Source organism: Rhinoderma darwinii, chromosome 9, assembly GCF_050947455.1.
Source record: "Rhinoderma darwinii isolate aRhiDar2 chromosome 9, aRhiDar2.hap1, whole genome shotgun sequence".
NCBI classification, from domain to species: domain Eukaryota; kingdom Metazoa; phylum Chordata; class Amphibia; order Anura; family Rhinodermatidae; genus Rhinoderma; species Rhinoderma darwinii.
Window position 1 is genome coordinate 49568340 of NC_134695.1, and position 26866 is coordinate 49595205.

At 43.7% G+C, this 26866-nt stretch overlaps 2 protein-coding genes across 4 annotated transcripts; one reads left to right on the top strand and one right to left on the bottom strand.

The window, feature by feature from the left end:
• Window positions 1-1587: 1587 nt before the first annotated feature.
• Window positions 1588-20745, bottom strand: MRPL23 (mitochondrial ribosomal protein L23). Of its 3 annotated transcripts, none has more exons than XM_075837621.1 (5): window positions 20209-20489; window positions 5705-5827; window positions 3851-3933; window positions 3525-3598; window positions 1588-2028 (listed from the first exon to the last, which is right to left on the bottom strand). In XM_075837621.1, the coding sequence occupies exons 1-5, from the start codon at window positions 20223-20225 to the stop codon at window positions 1864-1866; spliced, it is 462 nt and encodes a 153-aa protein (XP_075693736.1). In that variant the 5' UTR covers window positions 20226-20489; the 3' UTR covers window positions 1588-1863. The 3 variants fall into 3 exon arrangements, with proteins under 3 accessions (XP_075693736.1, XP_075693737.1, XP_075693735.1); XM_075837622.1 differs by lacking the exon at window positions 20209-20489 and adding an exon at window positions 7787-8022; XM_075837620.1 differs by lacking the exons at window positions 1588-2028; window positions 3525-3598; window positions 3851-3933; window positions 5705-5827 and adding an exon at window positions 8223-9898 and having other exon boundaries at window positions 20209-20745.
• LOC142660775 (general transcription factor II-I repeat domain-containing protein 2B-like) lies at window positions 20260-26866 on the top strand. The gene is made up of 2 exons (XM_075837619.1): window positions 20260-20729; window positions 24985-26866. The coding sequence occupies exons 1-2, from the start codon at window positions 20682-20684 to the stop codon at window positions 26806-26808; spliced, it is 1872 nt and encodes a 623-aa protein (XP_075693734.1). The 5' UTR covers window positions 20260-20681; the 3' UTR covers window positions 26809-26866.

The following is a 26866-nucleotide window of genomic DNA, read 5'->3' on the forward strand; positions in this document are numbered from 1 at the left end:
CCAGTAGATCTTGAGATACTGGTAGATCTTTGACAGGACCTTCCTGAATACATCACGGTTGCCTTATTAAAAAAATACATTTTTGCTACTATATCCAAAGCGTATGGACTGAAAGAGTGAATTCACACGCAACGTAAATGTTGCAGATTTTTCCTGCAGATTTGTGCCAGAGAATGGAATACAGTACAAGTGGATTAAATTTCAACGAATCTCATCTACAGACTGTGGAAAAGTGATCTGTGATGCGTTTTTCTAGATCAGCAGCATGTCAATTTCTTGGATATTTTTGTGGATTTTCCACATTGCATCTTAGAAAATCTCCACGATTCTATGCAAATTTGCTGCTGCCGATTTCCCTGCAGATTTGCTGTGGAGATAATCTGCAGCAAATCACACCTGTGCAGCTTTACACATCACGTATGTGTTGCAGATTTCTGAGACAAAGGAATGGGAAATATAATGAAGGAACTTCTCCTTACTTCTGGATCCACTTCTGGCTTTGGCTCAAAATTCTGCGCCAATTACGTGGTGTAAATCCAGACTAAGGGTCAGCTCACACAGCGGATGTTGCTTGCCGGGTCCCGCCGCAAAATCTGCAGTGGAATTATTCCTGATGTTGTCAGGAAGTTCAACTTCTCATTGAATTCAATGGAAGATTCAGGCGGAATCCGCCCGAAAATCAGGCAGGACGCTTCTTTTTCCCACCAGCTGAAAAAAAAAATCAGCTAGCGAGAAACATAAGCGCCCGGCTCCCATTGAAATGAACGGGAGGCGGAATATTCCAGTGTGAACATACCCTTATGGTTATCACCTTAGTCCACAGTAAACCTCGTTTTTTGTTTGTTACCACACTGACTGACACATTCTTCCCTCAGCTGCTCAAACAACTTAGTTCTGCTGTGAAAATATGCTGTGTCTCTGCTACATTTTTTGAGAAAAAATTTGCAGACTTACAAGATGATTGTAACATTTATGTTCGTGAAAAATGAAAAAAAAATAAAAATTATGTGAAAATAGCACTCTGTATAAGTACAATGTATGGTCTAAACAGGGTCGCTTCTTTTCTGTGAAGACATTTTTATTAAATTAGATCCTAAGAACCTTCTGTATTATTCGCCTCACCAGGGTTGTCTACCCCTGATATAGATAGATAGATAGATAGATAGATAGATAGATAGATAGATAGATAGATAGATAGATAGATAGATAGATAGATAGATAGATAGATAGATACCATTGGCACCGGATCCGTCACCATTGAAATCAATGGTGATGGAAACCTATGGTTTCAGTTTGTGTCAGTCAGTGCTCCGTTCCGACGGAAAGCTGAGACGGAACGTCGGAACGGAGCTCTGACGCAGATGTGAACGAAGCCGAACCTCTTTAGAAGTATCCGCATGGTTCCCATAACAAACACTTATTTCTTCTTTATCCCCTACAAACTACTTACCTTTTCACAGGATGTTCAAAGGTAAACGATGTCTGATATTTCTGTAGGTTATAAGGTGATATGAAAAGGAAAAAAAATAAAAAAGACTATGTGCTGCCAAAACTACTAAAAACAACCCATATTTCCGCCAGACAAAATAAATTCATAAATTGGTTTATTTATGGACTGTTGAGTCCTAAATAAATTTTTAGTTCTAAATAACAATGAAATAATTATAACTCTGCTTACAAAAATTCATAATAATAAACAAGTGATAGCGTCCTGTGTAGTTGTCAGTGTGACGGTCTGTTCGTCCATGATTGGAAACGTAAAGTATGGGAAAACCTGGCCAGGAGATCAAGAATTCATTTTTCGGAGAAGTAGAGCGAAGAACTGGATCAGGCCGGGGTAAACGGAATCTTAAAACAGAAGCATCAAAGTCCAAACCAGTCGTTCAGTCCACCCCTTCGCGGGTCGTTCAGCTGGCGCTGCTTTTCATTCTTCATAAATTCTTCTTGCAGTTCTTCAAATGAGCCAGATTCTGCAGAGGTTTCCTTCTCTGGAAAAAGATCTGGGAACTGGAAAGTTTGCATTTCCCCCTGTGAAAAACAAAAAAAGGATTAGTCAGCAAAACAGAGATGTTCCTCTGACTGAATATGGAGAGAAACAGCCTTAAGAAAGTGTTCAGGATTGGGAAAACAGGGCTGTTTTCTTCCAAAAATAGAGTCACCGCTGTCCACAGGTTGGGTGTGGCATTGCAGCTTAGCCTTATCACTTCAAAGGAGCGGAGCTGCAAAATGAGACACAACAAACGGATAGGTGTGATTCTGTGTCTGTAGGAAACCAGCCATGTTTTTCTAATTCTGGACAACCCCTTTAAAATCTGCATACGCCATAGAGGAAAAATTATGGGCAAATGGTGGGGCAAGAGCCTGGTGAAGAGGTTTCTATGAGCAGGGTGCGGACAACAAAGGAAGAAAACAGCCTGAGATGGTTAGAGCACTATCGATATCACAGGAAATATTAAAGCTCTGAATCAGAGACACTTGTAACTCAATCCAGGAATGATGTCTGTTGTAAACACACATTGCATTACAATACAACCCTCATTTTCAAAGCTCAGAACATTTGAGTCACCAAACATATGTTGTTGACTTCTGGGAGCAGACAAGCAGCATTAGGAGGCCTGGCACCACAAAAGAAAAAAGAGACAACAGTCTCATTGTACAGATCCAGAAGGCTCAGTATAATAAAGTTAATCAAAAAAGGGACAATGCATATGGCCATGGACGTTGTAGGGGGTGAAACTAAAAAGGGTTCTTTTAAACAACCAGATTTCCAGGCTGGTAAGGCTTTGTTCACATCTGCGCCAGGGTTCCGTTCCGTCTGAGATTTCCGTCAGAACGGAGCCCTGACTGACACAAACGGTAACCATAGGTTTCCGTTTCCATCACCATTGATTTCAATGGTGACGGATCTGGTGCCCAAGGTTTCCATATGTCTCCGTTGTGCAAGGGTTCCGTCATTTTGACGGAATCAATACCGTCGACTACGCTATCCATTCTGTCATAACGACGGAACCCTTGCACAACGGAGACAAACTGAAACCATGGGCACCGGATCCGTCACCATTCAAATCAATGGTGAAGGAAACCTACGGTTTCCGTTTGTGTCAGTCAGGGCTCCGTTCTGATGGAAAGCTCAGACGGAACGGAACCCTGGCGCAGATGTGAACGAAGCCGAACAGGTGCCGATAACAACACGTCAATCGGCGCTCGTTTGCTCAATTTACATGGAGCAATGATCTTATCTATATGGTTAATACGATCACTCGTCCTCATACAGTTGGATTTTGGTGACAGCAGAGTCCCTGTTTACACGAAGAGATGCGCTGTCGGCAAGCGATCATTTTTAGGTAGCATAAAAAAAAAATATCTGACGGTCCAACGACTTTGCTTGTTTGTCGGCTGATCACTGCCATATTTACACGTGCCAATGATCGGACAGGAGCGTTTGAGAGTGAATTTGTTGGCTCAATCATCAGACACTGTAAAAAGGCCTTAAGACCTGGATCAGAGAATAAAGCATTACTCACCAGCTGTACGTAGGCTACCTTGTAGTCGGGGACCTTCACTCTTTGGTGCAGATGGTTTCTTTTCCGGTTGCTACCTAAAGAGGTGGTGATAATTTTAGTGACAATATAATCATTTGGTGCAGTCTTCATGTTTAGGCCCAGAATGCAACGTACGATCGCTTCCCAATGGAGGCCTTAGCCTAAGACCCTGTTCACACAGAGTTTTTTTTTACATGTTTTTTGACGCGGAAACCGCGTTGGAAAGTGTGCTTAATCCGAATTATCATGAGCAGCAACATTGATGAGAGGTGACCATATAAAAGGCCTCAGCCTGTCAATTTACTCACCAAACTGGATGCGGGTACGGACAGCAGCTACAGGCACGTTGTATATACGCTGCAGATAGTTCTGTACATCGAACTTGGTCATCCTGCATTGTAGAGACATTAACGTACAATGTAATTAACTTCTTGATGACCATTTTGGCGTTAAAGAGTAACTGTCGTTTCATAAAACTTTTGACATGTCAGAAGTTTGATCGGTAGGGGTGCGGCTGCTGAGACCCTAAAGTGTTAACTTTATTCTATTTCATTATTTTTTTTGTCTCACTAGGGGACTGTACAATGGGATTGTTTAAGCGCTACTATAATGCTTTAGTATGCTCAGTACACGAAAGCATAATTGCCTGTCAGTGATAAGCCGACAGGTAATCTATTAGGCAGTGCTAATGTCCATGGAAGGCCTGGGGTGGCCTTTCTTAGGACCCTGGCTGCCATGGCAACCCATCGGCTTCCTGTAAAATCACTGCAATTAGGACGTAATGTACGTGATACTTTTCTCTAGAATACATAGATAACATGAACTTTGCCGGTTTCAGAATTCGAAATGACAAATATGTACTTTAGGGGAAATTCACACTCCAGGAAAATTTGTGCCAAACCACGCCCCATAAAATTAAAAAAATAAATAAAAATGTGGTGCCACTTTTAAAGATGCAGGTCCATTTATTCAGGAACACGGCTCATTGCATGAGAGGGCTCTGATATCTCTACTGTATGAGCCATTCACCTTTGGGATCATCCCAGGACCATAAAAGATTTTCATCCTCTAGAAGAAAACAAGGGTTCCTATTCAATGACTAAAAGCAGAAATCTTAAAGTGAGGAATTAACCCCTTAATGACTGGACCTGAAAAGGTCTGATTGACCAGCTACATTTTTCAGTTTTTATCTCTCTGCATTTCAGCAGCCATAAAGTTTTTTTATTTTTTCATGGACGTGGCCGTATGAGGCCTTGTTTTATGCGGGAGAAATTGTATTTCAGGGTATCTTCCTTTCCCCTGTTATTTCACACCGAATAACCACCTCTGCAAATTGAAAGCTGAAGGCATGCCTGGAAAGAAGTAAACCAGCCAGAGATGTTGGTACACAGCTTTCCCCAGATCAGCCAGGAAGAGAACTGCACTTTATTCAGAACAAAGAAACACACAGAAAAGACCCCTCCCTAGGGATGTGGGAGTGCCCAAGCCCCCACCGGCTTCTCAGCTGCAAGTTCTTCTGTACACTCCTCTTGCATTCCGGAGGGCGGTGTCTTCCATAGGTGTGTCCGACATGAACAAAGAACTTGTTATATATAACGGAATATTACACAAAGAACTGAAATGTATATACATATGTGTGAGGATAATATTTTTCAAACAATATACATGGTAATGATCCCTGACAATCAAAGGGTTAAACAGATGGAGTCTGAATGTTTTCCGACCCCAGCTGTATTCAGAAGGCTGCTCTAAGATCAGAGGATGATCGCTCATCAGCCTCTTCTACAGCGACGCCAAAAAACTTTGCTGTAGACTAAGGACATGCACCGCCTGCCGTCAAAAGACGGTGAGCGGTCGTTAAGGGGTTAGGACACAAGGTATATTGGAAAATTGCAATACTTTTTACTATACAAAAATTAAGCTTTATTTGCTGTAACGGGAAAACCCATTTAATAGTCCTCTAAAAGGCCATCAGTAGGTTTTTCTGCACAACCGCTTTAAAGGACTTTTCCAATGTGTGATCAGTGGTGATCTGACCTGCCGGACTTCACCAATCAAGTTGTAAAGTAGCTGTAGTTTTTAGGACACACCGTTCTAATACATTTTTCCATATTTATGAGGAAGACACACATACGGGGACGAGAACAAACGTGGACACTTACTCTATTGGTATCCGGAACTGGACGGTGTCTGGGGGTTGCAGTTTACCAGGTCTCACCAGGGTCATAAAGAAGTTGGTCCTGAACACCCGTAGCTGTGGATTTCCGAGTTGGTAAAGGGGATATCTTAAACAGAAAAAATAAAGAGAAATATATGAATAACGCTGCCGATGATCTGACGCTTACAGCAGTGTGTCGGTCACGTTCATGTGGTTTTTCTATTAACACCAATGCAACAATCCCAGCAATTTCAGTTATTTCTTCGCTACAAATAAACGGGTATAATATATGAATGCAAGCAGGAACCCATGTCTTATGCAATATTGACGGTTAGATCTCATAGTACAGACCTAAACAGCAGTATATCCAAAATGTCAGCGTTGTTCTACCATTATACGGAGGCTGGAGCTATATAATAAGCTTTTGCAAAACCAGTCAAGTGACAATCCCACAGACTTTAATGGTTTCCGTTAAACGGATACGTCGTGCAATGGGGTCATGGGAGTTCATCACGTATAGGTTAAACGAATACCATTACAGTCTGTGGGTGATTGATGCCACTATTAGGCATCCTTCTAAAGTATCTGTAGCCCATAGACTATAATGGTATCCATTTATAGCATAGGTCAAGGAAGGCTATTGAAAAGCCTATGACGTAGAAGTTAAACATGTATTTGTGACGTATGCTATACAGTGGCATAAGTCGCCCAGAGGCTCCCATGTTATTAAAGTGTATACTGCGCGGTATACTTTTTTGCGGGATCTGGCAGGATGAAATAGTGTAGTCTACTATGCTATTCAATTATTTAGATTCTGACGTACACCAACTCGATGGAGGCCAAAAAGATGCACTTTAGGCCTGTGTCGGGCTAATAGAGCCCGATTGCTGCATTTAGGGCGTACTTTGGGAGCCTTCCTGACGTATACGCTAAACATAGGGCAAAAACGTGATGCGATCAGAGCCTTAGAAAGGTTTAACAAAACGAATGCAATGGAAAAGTGGAGAAGTTGTCCATAGCCACCAGAATTCAGCTTGTATTTTTCAGTCCTTTTGACAATAAGAGAAACAATATGATTCGTAGATATGGGCATCTCCTCCACTCTCCCTTTGCACAAGTTTTGATAACTCCAACAAATAGTTAGAAAAATCGGAAGAAAGAAAGACATAAGTTGCACAAAATGTATCAAAATCTTGCACAGGACTTTGTAAATTTGATGCAACTATGACTAATGAATTTTGACTATTGCTAAATATGCCCCATGTACGTTTGGTTAGTAAAAAGGGGTTGTCTGGTTTAGAAACCCCACTTTCAAAATACCCTATTAGGGAATTTTCAATGCTGGGTCCCCCATTTGTAACCTGCATCAATTAGCATGATCAGAAAGCAGCTACGAAGAACATCTGTCGCTCTAGAGGACCCAGCACATTACATTACACAAAGAGCCCATTGATTTCAATAAGAATTGTGTAATGTCTAATTTCCTCTGTAGTGGCGCTACAGGGGCACTGAACATTTGCTGCCAGCGAAAGTTGATCGCTGTGAATGCCAGCACCGGGGCACCGCTTTTTGCTTATTTTTAGGGGGAAAGGGGATGTCCTTATAGAAAGGGATTGTCCAATGAGAACAGCACCTTTCAATTAAACTTTTGTAAGATCTGATGTTGCCCGGAAGTCACACTTCATAGAAGGCAACATATATTGACAGCTATTATTTCCATTGAAGTCTATAGGGCGAAAAAGAAATTAACTAGGGTTGCCGCCTCTCTCTAGTTTTAAAACGTGTGATTAAAAACTACAAAAGGAAACCATTTTCTAAGGCAAACTTATTTTTGTAGCATTTTTGAAGTCCTGCTATTTATGACATTTAGGTTAGACGGAATATTTTATTTTTAGATTAAGTGTTATGGTTTGATTTAGGGTCTTCCACCTAACTCCAATGATAGACATAACTCAAAAGTAACGGATATCAATTTACATCATAGTAAAATTCCTTTAATCTGGCACCCACGGGACCAGACGGGTGCCGGATTACTGAAGATTCCGGACAGAATATTAAGAGTTAAGAAAACAAGTTGAAAGAATACCTTTAAGGGTTGATATCCTCAGGAAGACGTGTAGCTCAAAAAGAAGATTAGCGTGCAGTCCAAAATAAAATATGGTACTATCACTTTATTATTAGTTTTAAAGGGTAACTAAATGTTCAAACTTCTGACAGACCATAGTGACATGTCAGAAGTTTTAATTGGTGGGGGTCTGAGCACTGAGACCTCCACCGATCGCTAAAACAAAAGCGGCAGAAGTACTCGTGTGAGCGCTCAGCCGCTTCGCTTCTGCTCGGCTCTTTCTGAAAATCAACGTAGCGGAGTACGGGCCCAATAGAAAGTCTATGAGCCCGTACTCCAAAACATTGGCTTTCCGGAAAAAGCCGGATAGAAACAAAAGTGGCTGAGCGCTCACCCGAGGACTTCTGCCGCTTCGTTTTAGCGATCGGTGGAGGTCTCAGCGCTCGGAACCCCACCAATCAAAACTTGACATGTCAACATGACCTTTCAGAAGTTTGTTGAACATTTAGTTACCCTTTAATTAAAAAAAGTTGAATTACAATAACTTTTCAAATAAAATAAGGTCAGTAAATCTAAAACTATAGTACAAAATTAAATAAACTTAACATACACTTAAATAGTAATGCCACCCAAAACTGAAGATTCAGAATTGAAGGACACCATGGCCCAGGAACTCCACAACTAAGCTTCACTTACCCTAGGGTCCAGGTTACATAGGTATGTGAGATTTGGTTATGGGGTTCCTGGGCCAATTAACTTGAGAAGTTACTGTAAACAAGGAATGACCCTTAAAAAACATTTGGGCTGCACAGCTAATCCGATAAATCTTCTAATTTGATATTTTCTTCTGCACCATCCGATACATCAAGCTCCTCCACTTTATATTCTATGGACACGGGTGAGATGGATCGTCCCTGAGAGTGGGGATCAATAGCCTTCACAATGATGGAGGTAGTTGGAGTAGATGTTAGCACAGATTTTCTCTTCGGGTGCTTTTTGCATCTGTTCTTGTGGAAGCGCTTCATGACTGCAGCTCTTTTCTGGTAAAATTTATCGAGGACGATACGAAGGTTCATGACTTCTGATGGACTGTAATGACTATTGGTTTCGGCAAACTCAACAAATTTTGTAATGAATTCTGAAGCTTGATTCCAGGTGTATTTCCTTTTAGGTTCTTCCACAACCTCCTCCTCCTCTTTGTCAGGTGGGCCGGGCACTTCGATTTTAACATCTTGAAACTCATCATCGATGTATTGAACAACCGGTGTGTCCTTATCAACTACCATCCACTCTTCTACAAACCCTTCACCATTGTAAATCTTGGTTGGTAGCAATTTTTGTTCTTTTAAAAGGGAACTAAAAAACTCACTAGATCCTTCTGTAGATTCGGCATCTTTGGAAAACAGTTCAGCGGTGTCAGACACCTTCCTTATGCCATGGCGTTCTTTGAAGTTTCTTAACCATCCCTCAGAAAATATGCACTTTTCGGTCATTTCCATTTCGGCATAGAAAGCTTTGGCTTTCCCAATGATCATGGGCCCCGTCACAGTTATTCCTCGAGAGCGTATTTCTGTAAACCACCTATACACCACCTTATCCAATTGAGCTAATTTGGGTTGCTTCAATGTTTGTCGCTTCATAAGGCCTTTCATGGTTTCACTGGATGCTACAAAGGAGCATAATTGATCCTTTCGTTTCTTAATGTCGTAGATGGTGGATGAACCAATGTTGAATTCCTCCATGATGGAAGCCCGGCTTTCACCACTTTCAAGTCTCCTGATTATTTCTAGTTTCTGAGGGATTGTAAGTGTAACATGTTTCCTTTTGGCAGAAGGACCTTGAATGGAGTTGGTCTCCATTTTGGAAACTGGCAGTGCACTTTTTGCAATTCTCCTTGGTCTTTGTATCCCCGCTGTCTTGAAGCTTTCCCGAACTTTTACTCTTTCCCCTGTCCTCTTTTCTTCTGTTCAATCTTCCTCCTCAGCTCTTGTAAAACTCGGAACTATTAGACGCCAGTGGTTTAAAGTCTGATTCTCGACCATTTTGAGTAGATTCCGCAGTATTGGGTTCCAGATTAAAGGAATTTTACCGTAAATTATCGTTGTATGTCCAAATAAAAGCATTTACCCACACCTGCAGAGGATGGATCAATACGTAAGACGGGCGGCAATACAGTACAATAACAATATCCCTGACCTTTACTGACCAAGAGAAAAATCCATTCTAGTTTTACATGATTAACTGTTGTTTTTTTTTTTGCTCTGTTTAGTCTACTCCATCATACATTCCTACAAAGCAGGAGAATATTTATTGACCTACATCAGTGGTATGAAATACTCAACAGACATAAATCAGCAACCGTAATCTTTTCCCGATATCCTTCCACATTTTAACAATTATAGGAATCGCACAAAATACTTAACCCTTGTCCCTTCACACGCACATAGACCAGAGGAAATAAAATAAAAACATCCACTCATGTCAGTTTCTCCTCCCATCTAGAACATAGAGCTGCAGGGACTCCGTTGGGTGCTGTATGTGCAAAGATATTCTCCACTAGAACCAACTCTTCAAAGGGAGAAAAGCGGCGTATATATGGCATCTACTGGAGCATGTCGCTTTATTTTCTCTGTATGAATAAAGTCGGCGGCATACGGAGGTACAATAGAAGCCCATGCACTTCTATAGGTGCCCAATTACAGCTCCTTGCAAAGTAGAGCCATAATACAGCCGTGTGCAGGAGGCCTTATAATCAGTATCCAACTACAAATGACTGTGATCATGGATAGAGTTTAGTACAAGGATGGGTAGTTTATAAATGGTGATCATTGACAGCTGTGCTTTTTATTTAAAAGAAACGATCTGTTTTCACCACTTTATTAGCGATTTTAGATTTATGCTAATGAGTTGCTTAATGCCCCAGTGGGCGTGTTTTTACTTTAGACCAAGTGGGTCATGCACTCCTCTCCATTCATTTAGGCAGCGCATAGGGATCCTTTTAGATGCTTATGTGCTGTCTTATACTAACACATTAACAATACTGAAGTGTTTAAACAGTGAATAGACATTCCACGTGATGTCTATTCACAATCTCTGCACTTCGTTACTCTGTCTGTGTTAGTTACAGCAGAGGAAGCGTAATCTCGTTGTAACCTGTCATCTACAGCGTAATCTCGCGAGATTACGCTGTGCTCTGCTGTAACTACCACAAACAGAGTAACGAAGTGCAGAGATTGTGAATAGACATCCCGTGGAATGTCTATTCACTGTCTAAACACTTCAGTATCGTTAATGTGTTAGTATAAGACAGCACATAAGGATCTAGCAGGATCCCTATGCGCTGAGTAAATGAATGGAGAAGAGTGCATGACGCTGATTGGTCAGCGTCATACACTCCTCTGTACAACACCCACTTGGTCTGACGTAAAAACACGCCCACTTGGGCGTTAAGCATCATTAGCATAAATCTAAAAATCGCTAATAAAGTGGTGAAAACAGATCATTTTAAATAAAAAGCACAGCTGTCACCTACATTACAGGGCCGATCACATTATGTAGGAGATAGGGCACTTATAATGTGGTGACAGTCTCTTTAAAGAGTAACTGCACTTTCCTGAACTTTTCATATGCCATATAGACATATCACAAGTTTGGATCGGTGAGTATCTGGATGGCGTCAGCTCCCTGCTCCCCCATTCGCTATGTAATTCCGGCCGTGAGAGGCTCCGCGCAGACAGACGGTGCAGTGACGTCATTGCGTCTCTCTGCGTCAAGTTACTTATAGAACAAACTGGAGGAGCAGAGGGATCGCCTCTACTCATCGTGGAAACAGGGTTAGGTGAGTATTTCTTTTTTACTAGGCACTATGAGGGGAGCAGCTATAGGGGCATTATACTGTTTGGGGGCAGCTATAAGCGCGGAGGCCACACTGGGGGGCCATTAGACCGCGCGGAGGCCACACTGGGGGGCCATTAGACCGCGCGGAGGCCACACTGGGGGGCCATTAGACCGCGCGGAGGCCACACTGGGGGGCCATTAGACCGCGCGGAGGCCACACTGGGGGGCCATTAGACCGCGCGGAGGCCACACTGGGGGGCCATTAGACCGCGCGGAGGCCACACTGGGGGGCCATTAGACCGCGCGGAGGCCACACTGGGGGGCCATTAGACCGCGCGGAGGCCACAATGGTGGGGCCATTAGACCGCGCGGAGGCCACAATGGTGGGGCCATTAGACCGCGCGGAGGCCACAATGGGGGGCCATTAGACCGCGCGGAGGCCACAATGGGGGGCCATTAGACCGCGCGGAGGCCACAATGGGGGGCCATTAGACCGCGCGGAGGCCACAATGGGGGGCCATTAGACCGCGCGGAGGCCACAATGGGGGGCCATTAGACCGCGCGGAGGCCACAATGGGGGGCCATTAGACCGCGCGGAAGCCACAATGGGGGGCCATTAGACCGCGCGGAGGCCACAATGGGGGGCCATTAGACCGCGCGGAGGCCACAATGGGGGGCCATTAGACCGCGCGGAGGCCACAATGGGGGGCCATTAGACCGCGCGGAGGCCACAATGGGGGGCCATTAGACCGCGCGGAGGCCACAATGGGGGGCCATTAGACCGCGCGGAGGCCACAATGGGGGGCCATTAGACCGCGCGGAGGCCACAATGGGGGGCCATTAGACCGCGCGTAGGCCACAATGGGGGGCCATTAGACCGCGCGGAGGCCACAATGGGGGCCATTAGACCGCGCGGAGGCCACAATGGGGGGCATTAGACCGCGCGGAGGCCACAATGGGGGGCATTAGACCGCGCGGAGGCCACAATGGGGGGCATTATACTGCAGGGGGGGCACTATACTGCGGAGCCCACAATGGGGCATTATGCTGTGTGGGGGTACTGTGGGAGCATGATACTGTGTGGGCTGAACTGGGTGTGTATGGGCAGGAATTGGGCAGGTTTGAGGCGTGGCTTAACAGGGATCAAAGTTGTTCCTCTTTGCAATACTTGAAAATTGGGAGGTATGGGGGTGGATGATGTGTGCATGCATTCCCTGAGATTAGGAATCTGAGAAATATGAGTGACAACCCTTGAAGGAACTGTAATGACATCAATATTGGTTATCATAAAGCTTTCCTAGTGACAGATCTAGCTAAGAAATGGCTGAATATGAACTTTCCATCTTGATAGTAGTAGAAAACTCAGACTTTAAAGACCCCCCTTAATAAATGAGGAATAAACCCCCACAGCTAGATGTCGAGATGACATTATAAACAATGTATTAGACAATTGCTATATAACTAATTCCCTAATATATTGGGTAAAGTAGATCCTGAGTGGAGTAGTCCGGTGATAAAACTAGTACGGTACATCACTGACTGCGGAGACTTCACGTGTATGATACGAGATGCCTTCAAATTAAACAGGAAAACCTGTGACTGCTCCGCAGAACTATGACATAGATTCCCCCCCCCCAGCAAAGCAAAGGGCAGGACCAGAGCAGGAAACAATTGGTTTATGCATTGTCTGTAATAATACATTAAGGCCTCATGCACACGACCGTAGCCATGTGCACGGCCGTGATTTTCGGGTCGGCCAGCAGCAGTCTCACAAGCGAGCCTCCGCCCGCAAATCGCGGGACATGCACATGGCCGCGGATATTATTTTCAATGAGCCTGGACTGCAGAACACGGCCGTAATAAGACAGGTCCGTTCTTTCTGCGGTGCGGGCTCCCGGGCCGTACACGGACCGTAAAAACTACGATCGTGTGCATGGCCCCATAGAAATGAATGGGGCCACAATTCTCCCGTGGATTTTCGGGGGAATTGCGGCCGCGAAAACACGTTCGTGTGCATGGGGCCTAACCCTTAAGGCCCCATGCACACGACCGTGCCCGCAATCAAGGCCCGCGATTGCGGGCACGGCCGGCCGCCGACTGACAGCCGCATTTTCGGGCCGTGCTCCCATACTTTGTCCGCACTTTGTCCACACGGCCCACAAAATGCAAATGAACGGACATGTTCCATAATTTTCTGAACATTTTCTGAACATTTCCACGGCACGGACACCCTTCCGTAGTGCTACGGAAGGGTGTCTGCGTTCAATGAAAGTGAATGGGTCCATTTTTGCGGACCGGAATTTTTTTTACGGTCGTGTGCATGGGGCCTAAGGGTCCTGTCTATCATTTTCTTTCATTTTTTTCATTGTCACATTCCAAAAGCCACAGCTTTTTTTATTTTTCCATCAACGTAGATGTATGAGGGCTTGTTTGTTTTTTTTTAAGCCGAGATTTATCTTTTATGGCACTATTTTGCTGTACATATACTTTATTGATTAACGTTCATAATTTCATTGGTGTGGTCGGGGTGCAAATGCGTTTTTCTTTCCATTCAATAAAAATATCTTAATTCTACAGGTCTGTGGTACCAAATGTGTCATTTTTTTAAAAAAAGGTTAACTATTTTTTACAAATAAAGACATTTTAATTGTGTGGATGGGGTGAAAGGGTTAATCCTCTATCAAATTCTATTGACTGCGGCATCTAGGAGGTTAAACGGCGTGGATCAGAGGTTTCTTTGATCTCGGCCAGTATAGCAGGAGTCCGGTCGGTTCATCACAGCTGGGCTCCAGCTGTTGCTCGCACGGGCACAGCTCCTGTGCCCAAGCGATCGCCATGACGGAACTATAATAAATAAAAAGTTTTTTTTAAAAATCCCTTAGGCCCCATTCACTTGATTCGAGTTTCATGCAGATTTCAAAGGAATCCATGTCTCTCAGCAGACTTTGCGGAGATTTAAAATCTGCATCGGTAACGTCACTCATAGATGCAGATTCCACATAGAAAAGCCGGGGGAATTCCACACATGCAGATTAGCCCCATTGTATAGGGTTAATACATGCCACGCATAGAACAGCCCATCCGTGGCAGAAATCCGAGATAAGCCTCAGATTTCTGCTGTGGATCCTGCAGTACCTACCTGTTGGATCGGTCATGGGCAAATCCGACACGCGTGACCATAGCCTTAAAGTGAACCTGTTAGGGTATGAGCACAGGTAGTGTTTTCAGGCGTATTTCGGGGCGTTTACGCCTGAAAAAACGGAAGCAGAATGCCTACAAACATCTGTCCACTGATTTCAATGGGAAATATGGTGTTCTATTCCAACGGGGCGTTTTTTTACGCCTCATTTTCGGAAAACGGCGCGTACAAAGACGCCCGCGAAAAAGAAGCTTGTCACTTCTTGAGTCGTTTTTGATTGACTCTATACAAAAACAGCTCCTAAAACGTCTGAAAAAAAAAACACATTTGAAAATCAGGGGCTGTTTTCCCTTGAAAACAGCTCCGTATGTTCATATGTTTTTTAGTAAGGGTGTGAACATACCCTAACAAGACAGACCTCGGTAGGACATCATAATAACATTACACTTCTGTATGAATAGTCCCCCAAACTGCTTTACAAGAAGCTTGTTTGTGAGTTAGTCAGGTGATCCCTCTTATCCAATCTGCAAGTCTTGTCGGCCCCCTGCCCCCAAATCGGGGAGGAACGGTTTATTGGGTGCTACTCCTCATCCCATGGATGTCCCAATACGCAGAGGTCTATTGGGTGACATTCTCTTTTTATGACCATTTATTCTAAAATCAAAAAATCATCATCAAATATACGGCCTCGAGCTGTTCTCTTTTATTATTGGGGTTTTCTAGAATTTTCATTGGCCTCCACTGCTCATTCATTGACAATCCTGTGTAACGATGTGTCGTCTAAAGTAACGGCACGTGACTAAAGCAGCCAATCACATCAGCATCAATTGGACAGTGGAGGACCACTTTGTGATGGTGCAGTTAACCCATTTATTTTTGCCATTTACAGCGTTTTCCGCTCGCGCCCATTAGGTGCCACGGGCAAAAACACTGCGAAATACGCCTCGCATTCATGTCAATGGGAGGTCAGAGGCATAAATGCCCCGAAGATAGGGCATGTAAAAAAAACGCGTCTGCCTCCCATTAAAATGGGAGGCATTTCCGGATGTTTTTTGGCGCGTTTTCCTACGCGGTTTCCGCATCAAAAAAAAAAAGTGGCAAAAAAACTCTGTGTGAACAGGGCCTTAGAAGACTTCTAGGCTCATTTACTACCTGGCTGTTGGAATTTGTCCATGTCTGATGTACTTACCTAACATTCCATGTTCTACGGTACCATCTAACCTGCACAATTTTAAGGGCGAAGGTACTGATGGCACTAGTAATGTGGCAGTAGTAATATGCACTGGCACCACTGCTGAGACATAGAAGGTGGTCTAGCGTGGTCCCCACAAGACAGTGGACATCTAACATGGTCATATCTTGTGATGGGCGCCTGTATCTACTAGGCAGCTGCCCACATTTTTTAAGGAACTACTCAGCTAGCTCTACACTGCCAGACTATATGGACTAGAGCAGGGGTCTCAAGCACGCGGCCCGCATGCGGCCCCTGGGGCTGTCATCTGCGGCCCGTGGGACACAGTGCCGCTAGTATCGGCTCTGCTCCGAGACTCTGGAATTCCCTGACATCGCTGTCCACATTTGAACAGAGATGTCTGGGGCTTCCCCAGAGCCGGAGTCCCGTGCAGAGCGCTAGTATCGGCTCTGCTCCAGGACTCTGTGGAATTCCCTGACATCGCTGTCCATATATGGACAGTGTGTCAGGGTCTTCCACAGAGCGGAGACCTGGGCAGAGCGCTAGTATCGGCTCTGCTCCGGGACTCTGTCGAATTCCCTGACATCGGTGTCCATGTTTGGACACGCGATGTCTGGGGCTTCCCCAGAGCCGGAGTCCAGTGCAGAGCTCTAGTACAGGCTCTGCTCTGGGACTCTGTGAAATTCTCTGACATCACTGTCCATACATCAACAATGATGTCAGGGGCTTCCCCAGAGCAAGAGTCCCAGTGATATCAGGACCACAGCTGGAGTCCCAGGATGAGCCTACTTGCGCTCTGCCCGGGACTCGAGCTCTGGGGTTGCCCCTGACATCTCTGAGGCAGCATCTGCGGAGGGCATTGCGGCACTATCTAAAAAGGGGCTGCCCAATCTTGACATGTGCGTCAGCCAAACGCTGCCAACTGAGCCGCCGGACTGCATTTAGCGACACTTAAACTGGAAAACTGGATTGTTGAAATAAGCGCGTGGAGAAATCTCTCAAATCGTAAACCTAGCGCTATTATTATAGTAATGTAGTGTTATAGTAGTTCAAATAACTAATTTATTAACAATAATTTTGTGTTGTATCAAATTTGAAAGTAATGCGGCCCGTCAACATTTTTTCTATATGCAGCCCAATTACCCTGCCGAGTTTGAGACCCCTGGACTAGAGAGTCGGTAATGAAAAACTACAAAAGGAGACATTAGTGAAGTGTGGAGGGAAACCAAAAAAACATCAAAACCGTATGAAAAACACATCGCATTTGTAACTTTTCGCTTTTCATGCAGTCCTTACAATTGTCGTCCTGGCGTTTCCTCTTAAGAAAAAAACCCTGGCCCCTGTGAACTTACCCTGAGGTTATGTTCACACGGCTTATTTTCTGCCGTTTTTCAGGCTGTAAACGGGGGGGGGGGGAATCGGGAGCAGAACGCCTCCAAACATCTGCCCATTGATTTCAATGGGAAATACGGCGTTCTGTTCTGACACCCATGAAAAAGAGGTGCATGTCACTTCTTGAGCCATTTTTGGAGCAGTTTTTCATTGGCTCTATTGAAAAACAGCTTCAAAAACAGCCGTGAAAAACGCGAGTTGCTTAAAAAATATCTGAAAATCAGGAGCTGTTTTCAGACATTTTTTGCTAAGCGTGTGAACATACCCTAAATGTAAAGGCAGACATTTCCAGAGCATGACCATGGTAGACCTCAAGCGGTCTGTAAATCCCTAGGCCATACACAACCTGGTATCTCTATCATACCCCTGGCAGCTCAGCTCTGATCTAACTGCAGCAGATGGCACTGGGATTTGTAGTTCAATGAAAGCAGGAAAATCACAGGCTACTCATTATTATGGGAAAGAAACACAAACTAGAAATGAATGATTAGGGTATGTTCACACGCAGTGACTAAAAACGTCTGAAAATACAGAGCTGTTTCCAGACATGTTTGTAAAAACTCGCGTTTTTCACGGCGTATTTTACGGAGAGAGAAGGGTCGGGCATGTTAAATTTCAACATGCCCGATCCCTTTGTTGGTTATTAGATTAGCTGCGTCTGGCAGCGGCTTTCTCCCTGGGAACACGTGTGTATGAGGAAGTCTGGAGGAATAGTAGCCAGCTGAACGAGCACTTGGCCAACAGCGATCTAAAATGCATGGCCACCTATAGTCTCCTGCTGTTCTGTTCCATTTTCGGGTGGCGAACGGATGAGGCGTGTGGTTTAGAAAAAAGGTGTGGCCTAATTATATTCACCTCCTACTGCAGACAGGGCTGCTGCTGCTGCAGCCAGTTGTCAAAGGGTATGTTCACACGGCAGCGTCCATTACGGCTGAAATCACGGAGCTGTTTTCAGGAGAAAACAGCTCCTGAATTTCAGACGTAATGGCATGTTGCCGGCGTTTTTCGCAGCATCCATTACGGACGTAATTGGAGCTGTTTTTCTATGGTGCCAATGGAAAACGGCTCCAATTACGTCCCAAGAAGTGACAGGCACTTCTTTGACGCGGGCGTCTTTTTTATGCACCGTCTTTTGACAGCGGCGCGTAAAAAAAATGACCATCGGCACAGAACATCGTAAAGCCCATTCAAATGAATCGGCAGATGTTTTCCAGCGCATTGGAGCCGTATTTTCGGACGTAATTCGAGGTTAAAACGCCCGAATTATGTCCGTAAATAGGGTGTGTGAACCCAACCTTACAGCCAGACACAGGATAAAACAAAACAGGATCAAAGGAAAAGTAGTTGAATGTCGGGATCGCGGGGGATATTTAGAATTTTTGTGTGTGTGAATTTTCTGTGTTTAGTGTTTCTTTAATGTGTATTGACAACCGCTGCGTCCTTGCGTAAATCGATTCAGCAGCAACGTGTGAATACACCCCAATAGACTGATTAGCATTTGTTTTGGAAAAACAATAACGATAACTGGGTAACAATTATCGTTAACAATCCGAATGATCATTTGGTCCATGGCACTAATCACAAGATCCAACCAATGGACGAGGACACTTGTCATTCATGCTTCAATATTTTGTATATGTCCCTGTGTTTTTATCGGTTCTGTTTGTGCATCAGGAACGTTCTGTTCCAGTTTAGGATTTAGGGACTCGCAAGTCTGGGGATCCTTGTCGTGGATTGCGAGCTTGCGTCCTTTTGGCCAAAATGATTACCAATACCCCAGGTATTTTTCATTATTATGTATATTCGCTTCTCTTGAACACAGCCGGGTCTTTGATGCTGGGAGAGCATGGTGTGTTGTTGTTTGGCATAGCAAGCAGGGTAGCCCGCTCTATGAATTATCAAGGCGTCACAAATAGGCTTCTACCTGGCTATACACGTTGTGCCTCATGACGTACACACTATCCCTCCATGTTTCACACACTTGCACCCCATTATCCATTTATTTCTATTGAGGCACTTCATTTATTACTGCCCCCTATATTTCACTTATAGTATTACACTTGCACACACACTATTCATTTATTATTTCTTATTACACATCCCATGCACCACACACCACTCCCCTCAAGACTAGTGGGAGTGGCTATTATTATTTAATGCACCTGCTCGCCCTTTCATCAGCATTTCTGGCCTGGCTGTGTCCATTTGTAAGTATGGCCTTTTTCGGTGTTTTTGTATATGTCCCTGTGTTTTTATCGGTTCTGTTTATGCTTCAATATTGGGCTAATAATAAGCCGCAATATCTCCCACTACACCAAGCGGCCCAATTGTAGAGAATAAATAAAAAAAATACAATATATAAATAATCAAAATGTGGTTTCTATTGTGGGGAAGGTTAGTGATTGTTCAGACAAGAAAAAATATATATATATATCATTCATAACATTTATTGTGCTTGCAAAACTGAAAACAATAAAAACTAAAAAGTCAGTTAAAGTAGATAATGGTAGAGCATGCTGGGACTTGTTGTTCTACCAATACTTGCTAATCTTAGGCTGAGCAGTGCATGCTGGGATTTGTTGTTCTACCAATACTTGCTAATCTTAGGCTGAGCAGTGCATGCTGAGACTTGTAGTGCTGTGCCTTTGGCTCCTCGGTTTTGGTATAAGGGCAGCAGATGGCCCTGAGATGTGTAACTCCAGTACAGCAGAATAACCGCTTACTCTTTGTTCTAAGGTCACCTCCGGCAGGAACCAGATTAAGTTTGATCCACGCGAACAGATGACACGTCGGATAAAACAACACTGGAAGGAAGGAGCCCACCCGCACATCTTTACGTCCATAATACTACACTGGCTGCTATAACCGAGCCCCGGTACTTACATCACTTTGCTGGCCATTTCCTCGCCGTATCCTGCTTTCCAGCACTTAAACACACCACTGGGGGGACACTTCCTGATGCAGATGTGCAGCGCCACCTACAGACTCGGAGGTCCAAGCACTCCGTACAGTGAACCTTCGAAAGCCCTAGTGTCTATGATTCCTGTACGGTGTGCGCTTGGGAACAAACTCAGTTACGGACCCAACTGCGCCACCTATGGATTTGGAGGTCCAATCAGTCCTTAGACTGGACATAGTAATCCTTTCCCTACCACGGAGTGTCCTAGTAGATGTAGTTACAGATTTCGGTACGCTGGGCATCAGGTCCTTATAGCACACAACAGTGACACCTTCAGGCTAGGAGGTCCAAGTAGCCTTTACACTAAGTGGACCTCGTAAACCACCCCCGTCACTGGCTATACTTCCTGTACAGTGTGCGGGGTCAGAGGAGGCTCCGTTATTAGGACGCAGCAGCCATGGATCCTTCCCGCGTTGATGATCCTGCAGCCATAGTGTCCAGTAAGGTAAGCAGCTCCTGTCCGAGGCTGTAACTGGTTGTGGCGGTGAAAGGGGCAGGGTAGGGAGCGCGTTATTTTGCATGAACTGCTTGGAAAAGTGGTAATATTATTCCAAAGCGTATAAATTTGCATATGCTAATTTATGCATTATTCTTTATTATGCATGTGAATAACATTTACACATAAGATACTGCAACTGTCAAGTTGCATGCAAAATATATTGGTGTCCGATATTATCCACTTATGTTTTCAGACATTTGCTATATAAGTTAACTTCATGTAAATAAAGCTTCATTTGTGTGCAATGAAAAGTTCTGCAACTTAGTATACTTTTTATTTCAATTATTCATCATTTCAAGATCTCTGCTTGCCATCGCTACATTTACACGACGGTGAAAAACGGCCGTGCGACGGACGTTTTCAGAACGATAGAGTTCTATGGGTGTATTCCTGTCAAAAAAGGGGACATGTCCTATTTTTGGCCGTTTTGATGGCCCCACGGCTCCCATAGAAGTCAATAGATCAGTTTTTAACGGCTGTTTTTTAGGAAACAATCCTTGTAAGGCCGGTAAAAACTGACCCTAGCCGAGAATTCCCCGCACACAGCGCAACATTGAGCGCTGAGACCGGGGAAGCCCTTGACATTACTATCCATATATGGGCAGTGATGTCAGGCTTTCAACTGTGAAGTCTCCGGCCAGGGCATCGTGAGATCTCTGGTCGGGGACAGGAATATTTTAAAGTGCCTGTGCGTTTTTCGCTGTGTTTTTTTGGCTGCGGCCATTGTATTTAATGCAAGGACCGTGGGCAAATAATGCGGCGAAGAAACACCCCGAATTGAGCGCCACAGCAAGAAAGAACGAAAAAAACATCTCTGCTGCCCTTTAAAATTAATGTGGGGCGATTTCGGCAGTTTTTTGCGCTGATTCCAAAGAGGTTTCTGCATCTAAATCGGGGCCAAAAACTCCATGTGAGCGTTCCCTGACGATCCCAGCCCCTGTGTGTCCATCACATGACCATGGACAGAATTTTATCCACTGGAAGTATACAATGAATGTTCCTACTGGATAACAACAAGCAGAGTGGCTTGTGAGCTGTGGCAGATTACGTTGTAGTATGGGCCATGGGCTGTTGACACAACTTGGGCACCACCCTTCCCACCTCGCACGCAATTCAACCCGCTGGCACTGTACTCGTCAGTTAAAAACCAAAAGTCAGAAAACCCCTTTAGGCCCTGTTCACGCTGAGTTTTTTTGCCTCAGAAACCGCAAAAAAAAAACGCTGAAATTGCAAAAAAAAAAGCTATCACGGTAAAAAGAAGCGACATGCTCTATGGTGAGGCGTTTTTCGCCTCAAAACCCCCATTTAAATCAATAGGAGACCAAACAAAAACTTGTTTTTTGGTGCGTTTTTGGCAAAAAAACTCTTGCGGTTTTTCCCTTTGGCTCTTGAAGAGGTAAAAAATGTGTCGAAAGTTGCGGCAAAAAATGGCTGTGGTGCAAAACCACTTAGGGTATGTTCACACGGCAGCGTCCGTAACGGCTGAAATTACGGGGATGTTTTCAGGAGGAAACATCCCCGTAATTTCAGCCGTAACGGCATGTGCAGGCGCTTGAACGCCGCGTCCATTACGGACGTAATTGAATGAGTCAATGAATAACGGCTCCAATTACGCCCAAAGAAGTGACAGGTCACTTCTTTGACACGGGCGTCAATTTACGCGCCGTCATTTGACAGCGGCGTGTAAATATACGCCTCGTGTGAACAGACAAACGTCAGCCCATTGCTTTCAATGGGCAGATGTTTGTCAACGCTATCGAGGCACATTTTTCGGACGTAATCCGGGGCAAAAACGCCCGAATTACGTCCGTAATTAGTGCGTGTGAACATACCCTTAAAAAAAAAAAATCGGAGCTGATTTTTCAAAGCAGAATATTCTGCCTGTGTGAACAGGGCCTTACATTTATTTGTGTAGTGTGTGTTGTATAGCAGGCATATTCTCTAACCATGACTATTTACAGTTCTATTCTATTTTATGTTCTCTAAAATCGAGGCTGGGATGTTTTGTATTCTAGAATGTGGGTGAACATAATTGCTAAATACATGAAACATTGATCAAATGCACATATTTCAAGTAATTGGACATACGGGGCCCTTGATTGTGTGCCTGGCCCCCAGGGACTACCATGGGCAGAAGCTCTTGTCTCATGACATTACAAGGTCGGTGGTGTGCAGCGTTCCTCACACCGGTAAATCGGCTCTTTCAGGTGATGCAGGATTTCTTCTGCAGCTTCTTTTATCCACTTAATGGACAGTCAATTCATTTAAAATATTTGGTGTTCTTCTGAAAAAATATCACACTAGACTTCATGCACTCTTTTATATTTGGGAAAAAAGACATATGTCGATCCAGTTCAGCCTGTTGTTCTGCAAAGGATGGAAAGATTTTATTTATTTTTTATGTGGAGTCTATGTAAAAAAAAAAACGCACCATCCATGCCTGATCAACGTTTCTACTAGAAGAATTGTTTTCAGTGACTTTCTTTTGCTTTAATTTTTTTTGGTGGAAAAACTTGATCTGCGATGCAGCACCCCAGACATAGCTGTGCAGCCTGCAATACGATTCCGTATTGTCCTCTATAGATTTGGCTGAAATGTACAAGTACATGTGCTAGAGGCTTTAGTCTATGCAAAAATCGTTGCGCCCTAGGGCCTAATGCACACGACCGTGGTGAGTTTGCGGCCCGCAAAACCAGGGATCCTTTGTCTGTATTTGAGGTCCATATGTCCGCAAAAAACCTTCTGTGGTGCATCAGTGTGTATTCACAGATCCGTAAATAAAAAAAAACAAAAAGGAAGGCTGAAATTGCTTTAATTCCATTGCGTCGCTTCGCAACGTATCCGCAATTACGGATGGCACATGGACGTCAACTTGTATGCCGTCCACAATTTTCACCGTCCCGTAGACTTCTTTAGGCGAGTGCATGCCGCAAATACGCACAGTTCAATTACACGTCTTGAGTTTTCGCGGTCTTTACTCACGGCCCCCACACGGACCATCAGTCATGGGGTCATATAAATGAATCGGTCCGTGTGCTACCCGCAAAACACAGAAAATGTGAGAAAGTCCAGAACAGCAGTGCCCAATTTACCCCAGTGCTGTCTGATGATTTGGAAAAGTTGCATTCGATCAAAAATGATGGCAATATGTGGTTTCATGCACCAGTAGAAATATGATGTAAAACCGCAGACAGTAGTTATTACCCCTGTAGAGTTTAACAATAACTAGCCGAAAAATGCAAATTTTGGTCTATAATGTGTATTTTGGAGATTAAACTATAATGCAGTTCCCTAATACGGTTGTCACGATACCAGAATTTGGACTTTGATACGATACTTTGTGTAGTATTGCGATTCTCGCTACCAAAATGATACTTTGACGATAATAAAAAAAAATAAAGTTCTTCCATTTTCTGATGAGGCACGTGGTGTGATGAATTTTGAACGTTCATGTGCCGCACGTTAATAGTAATTAACCCCATCATGTTTCTCAGTCCTAATGAACTATTATTGTTAGGCACATTCATACCACCTCGTGCCTCACATTAATAAGTGAAAGAGAGCAGGTTTTATTTTAGTTTTTTACAGTGTACACCTCATAAATGGCGCTATAAATTTGTTGTGCAGGTTATTACGGTCATGACGATACCGAATATGTGAATATTTTATGTATTGGGACTTTTACTTTAATGTTTGTTGTAAAAAATGTGTGTACTTTATTTACATTTTTTTTATTTAACATTACTTTTATTTTAATGTTTTAATTTTATACTTTAATGTACTGGCATATCTAAATGCCAGTACATTAGCCTGGGTACTGATAGTACACAGGCAGTTTTTAGGACATACCTCAGTATTCCCAAACATCAGGAAATATGGTCAGGCAGTCCTGGGGTCCTTCAATGGACCCCAGGCTGTCTGCCCATATTTGGTATGTCCCTTGATCGCACCGGGCCAAAGGTCCGGGGCTTAGGCCCTGAAAGTCTGGTGCTAGCGACGCCACTGCTGTGTATCTATGTCCCATGATCTTATGGATGAGTAGTATCTAAAGCAATGCCTCTTTTCACACCCTTTAACCACTGAATCCTCATAAGTGGGTATGACCGGGAGTTATCGTTTTTTAAGGTCTTAAGAATTTTTTGCTTGCGTTTAGTAAGGAATATCTTTACTGGTTGCGTTTTCACATATTTTTGTTTTTCAGGTTTCTCCTACTGGCTTCTCACCAAAAATGAGCACCCCCAGGCAGCGGAAAGTTGACAGTGAGAATCGTTCATTTAAGCAACGTTGGGAAATGGATTACTTGTTTGTGAAGACGAAGAATAAACCCCAGTGCTTAGTGTGTTTCCAGATATTAGCAGTATGCAAGGAATACAATGTGAAAAGACATTATGTCTCTCAACATGAATTCCAGTACTCCAAATATACTGGTGACTTAAGACTAGCAGTGATCAATGACTTGAAAAACAAACTGAATAGCCAGGCTCCGGTACCTATGGCAACTATTAACACAGAAAAGGCAGCAATAAAAGCATCGTTCCTCATCTGCGAGGAAATTGTGAAACGGAAAAAAGCCTTTAGCGACGGAGCATTTATTAAAGAGTGTGCCGTCAAAATGGCTCGTGCCTTCGGCAGCGAGGAAATGGCCAAATGCTTTGAGTCTGTGTCACTCTCCCATCAGACCGTTGCCCGACGCATTTCAGTCATGGATCAGTACGTTACTCAGAAAGTTCACGAGGCTGTTAAGAACTGCACTTATTTTTCAATTGCCGTAGATGAGAATACTGATATCACTGGTACCAACCAGCTCATAGTTTGTATCCGTACGGTGGACGAAGACTTCAACATATCAGAAGAATTATTACATCTGACGCCACTGCAAGGTGCCACGAAAGACGAAGATGTTTACGAGGAAGTGAAGCTAGCCTTGGCGGAACATGGTAGTTTTGACCGATGTATAAGCATTATTATTGATGGTGCCAAGTCCACTGTCATGAAGAACTCTGGCCTTGCGGGCTTGTTAAAAAGAGACGGCATTGGATGTTTGACTTTACATTGCATTGTTCATGAGGAAGCATTGGTGGGAACGTTGTTAAAAATGTTTGATATTATGGAGGTTGTGATAAAAATTACGAATATGATAAGAGACAAGAAATGTGGTGTAACCCGAAGGAGGTTTAAAGCCCTTTTGGAGGAACTTGAAGCTGCCAGCTGCGATTTACCACAGAACAGAAATGTCCGATGGTTAAATGAAGGAAATTATCTATGTAAATTTTTCAGACTTCGAAAAGAAATTTACCTGTTTCTAACAGAATTAAAATCCGACCCTTTCTTGGAGGAGCGCTTATGTGATGTCGATTTCCTCTGTTCTCTCGCCTTCTTAACAGACATTACACAGAGTTTAAACTCCTTGAATAAAAGTTTGAAGGAAAAGGAGCAGAACATCAGTCAACTCTATAAGCACATCTCTGCCTTCAGGACCAAACTTATGTTGCTCAAATTAAATTTATTACAAAATGAGTTGACCAATTTTGAGTGCTGCAATGAACTCTTCCATGAAGTCAAAGAAAGTGGTACCATCTTGGACTTCAACAGATTCATCCCAAAGATTGAGACTCTTATTGAGAACTTTAACGCAAGGTATCAAGAGTTTAATGAGCTGAACGCAAGTTTCCGATTGTTCAATGATCCGCTCTCTGTTGATATTAGTAATGCTGACGTACATTACCAGTTGGAGTTGTCTGAATTACAGGCAGACCTTTACCTTACCTCCAGAGCAGAGGTAGGAATGCCCTTCTTTAAGCTTCTTGATAAGGAACGCTTTCCCAATTTACGAGATTTGGGACTGAAAATTGCCTGTATGTTCGGCAGCACCTATATCTGTGAGAAGTCTTTTTCTGACTTGAATCATATAAAGTCTAAATATCGGAATAATATTTCCAACAGAACGCTATTACAAGCACTGCGTCTGTCAACGACAAACCTTAAGGTGGACATTGATGAACTTCTGTCTCAACCGCCCCAATGAAAGACTAGTCATTACAGTTCAAAACTTTATTTCAATAAAATCTGATTTGTATGTTTTA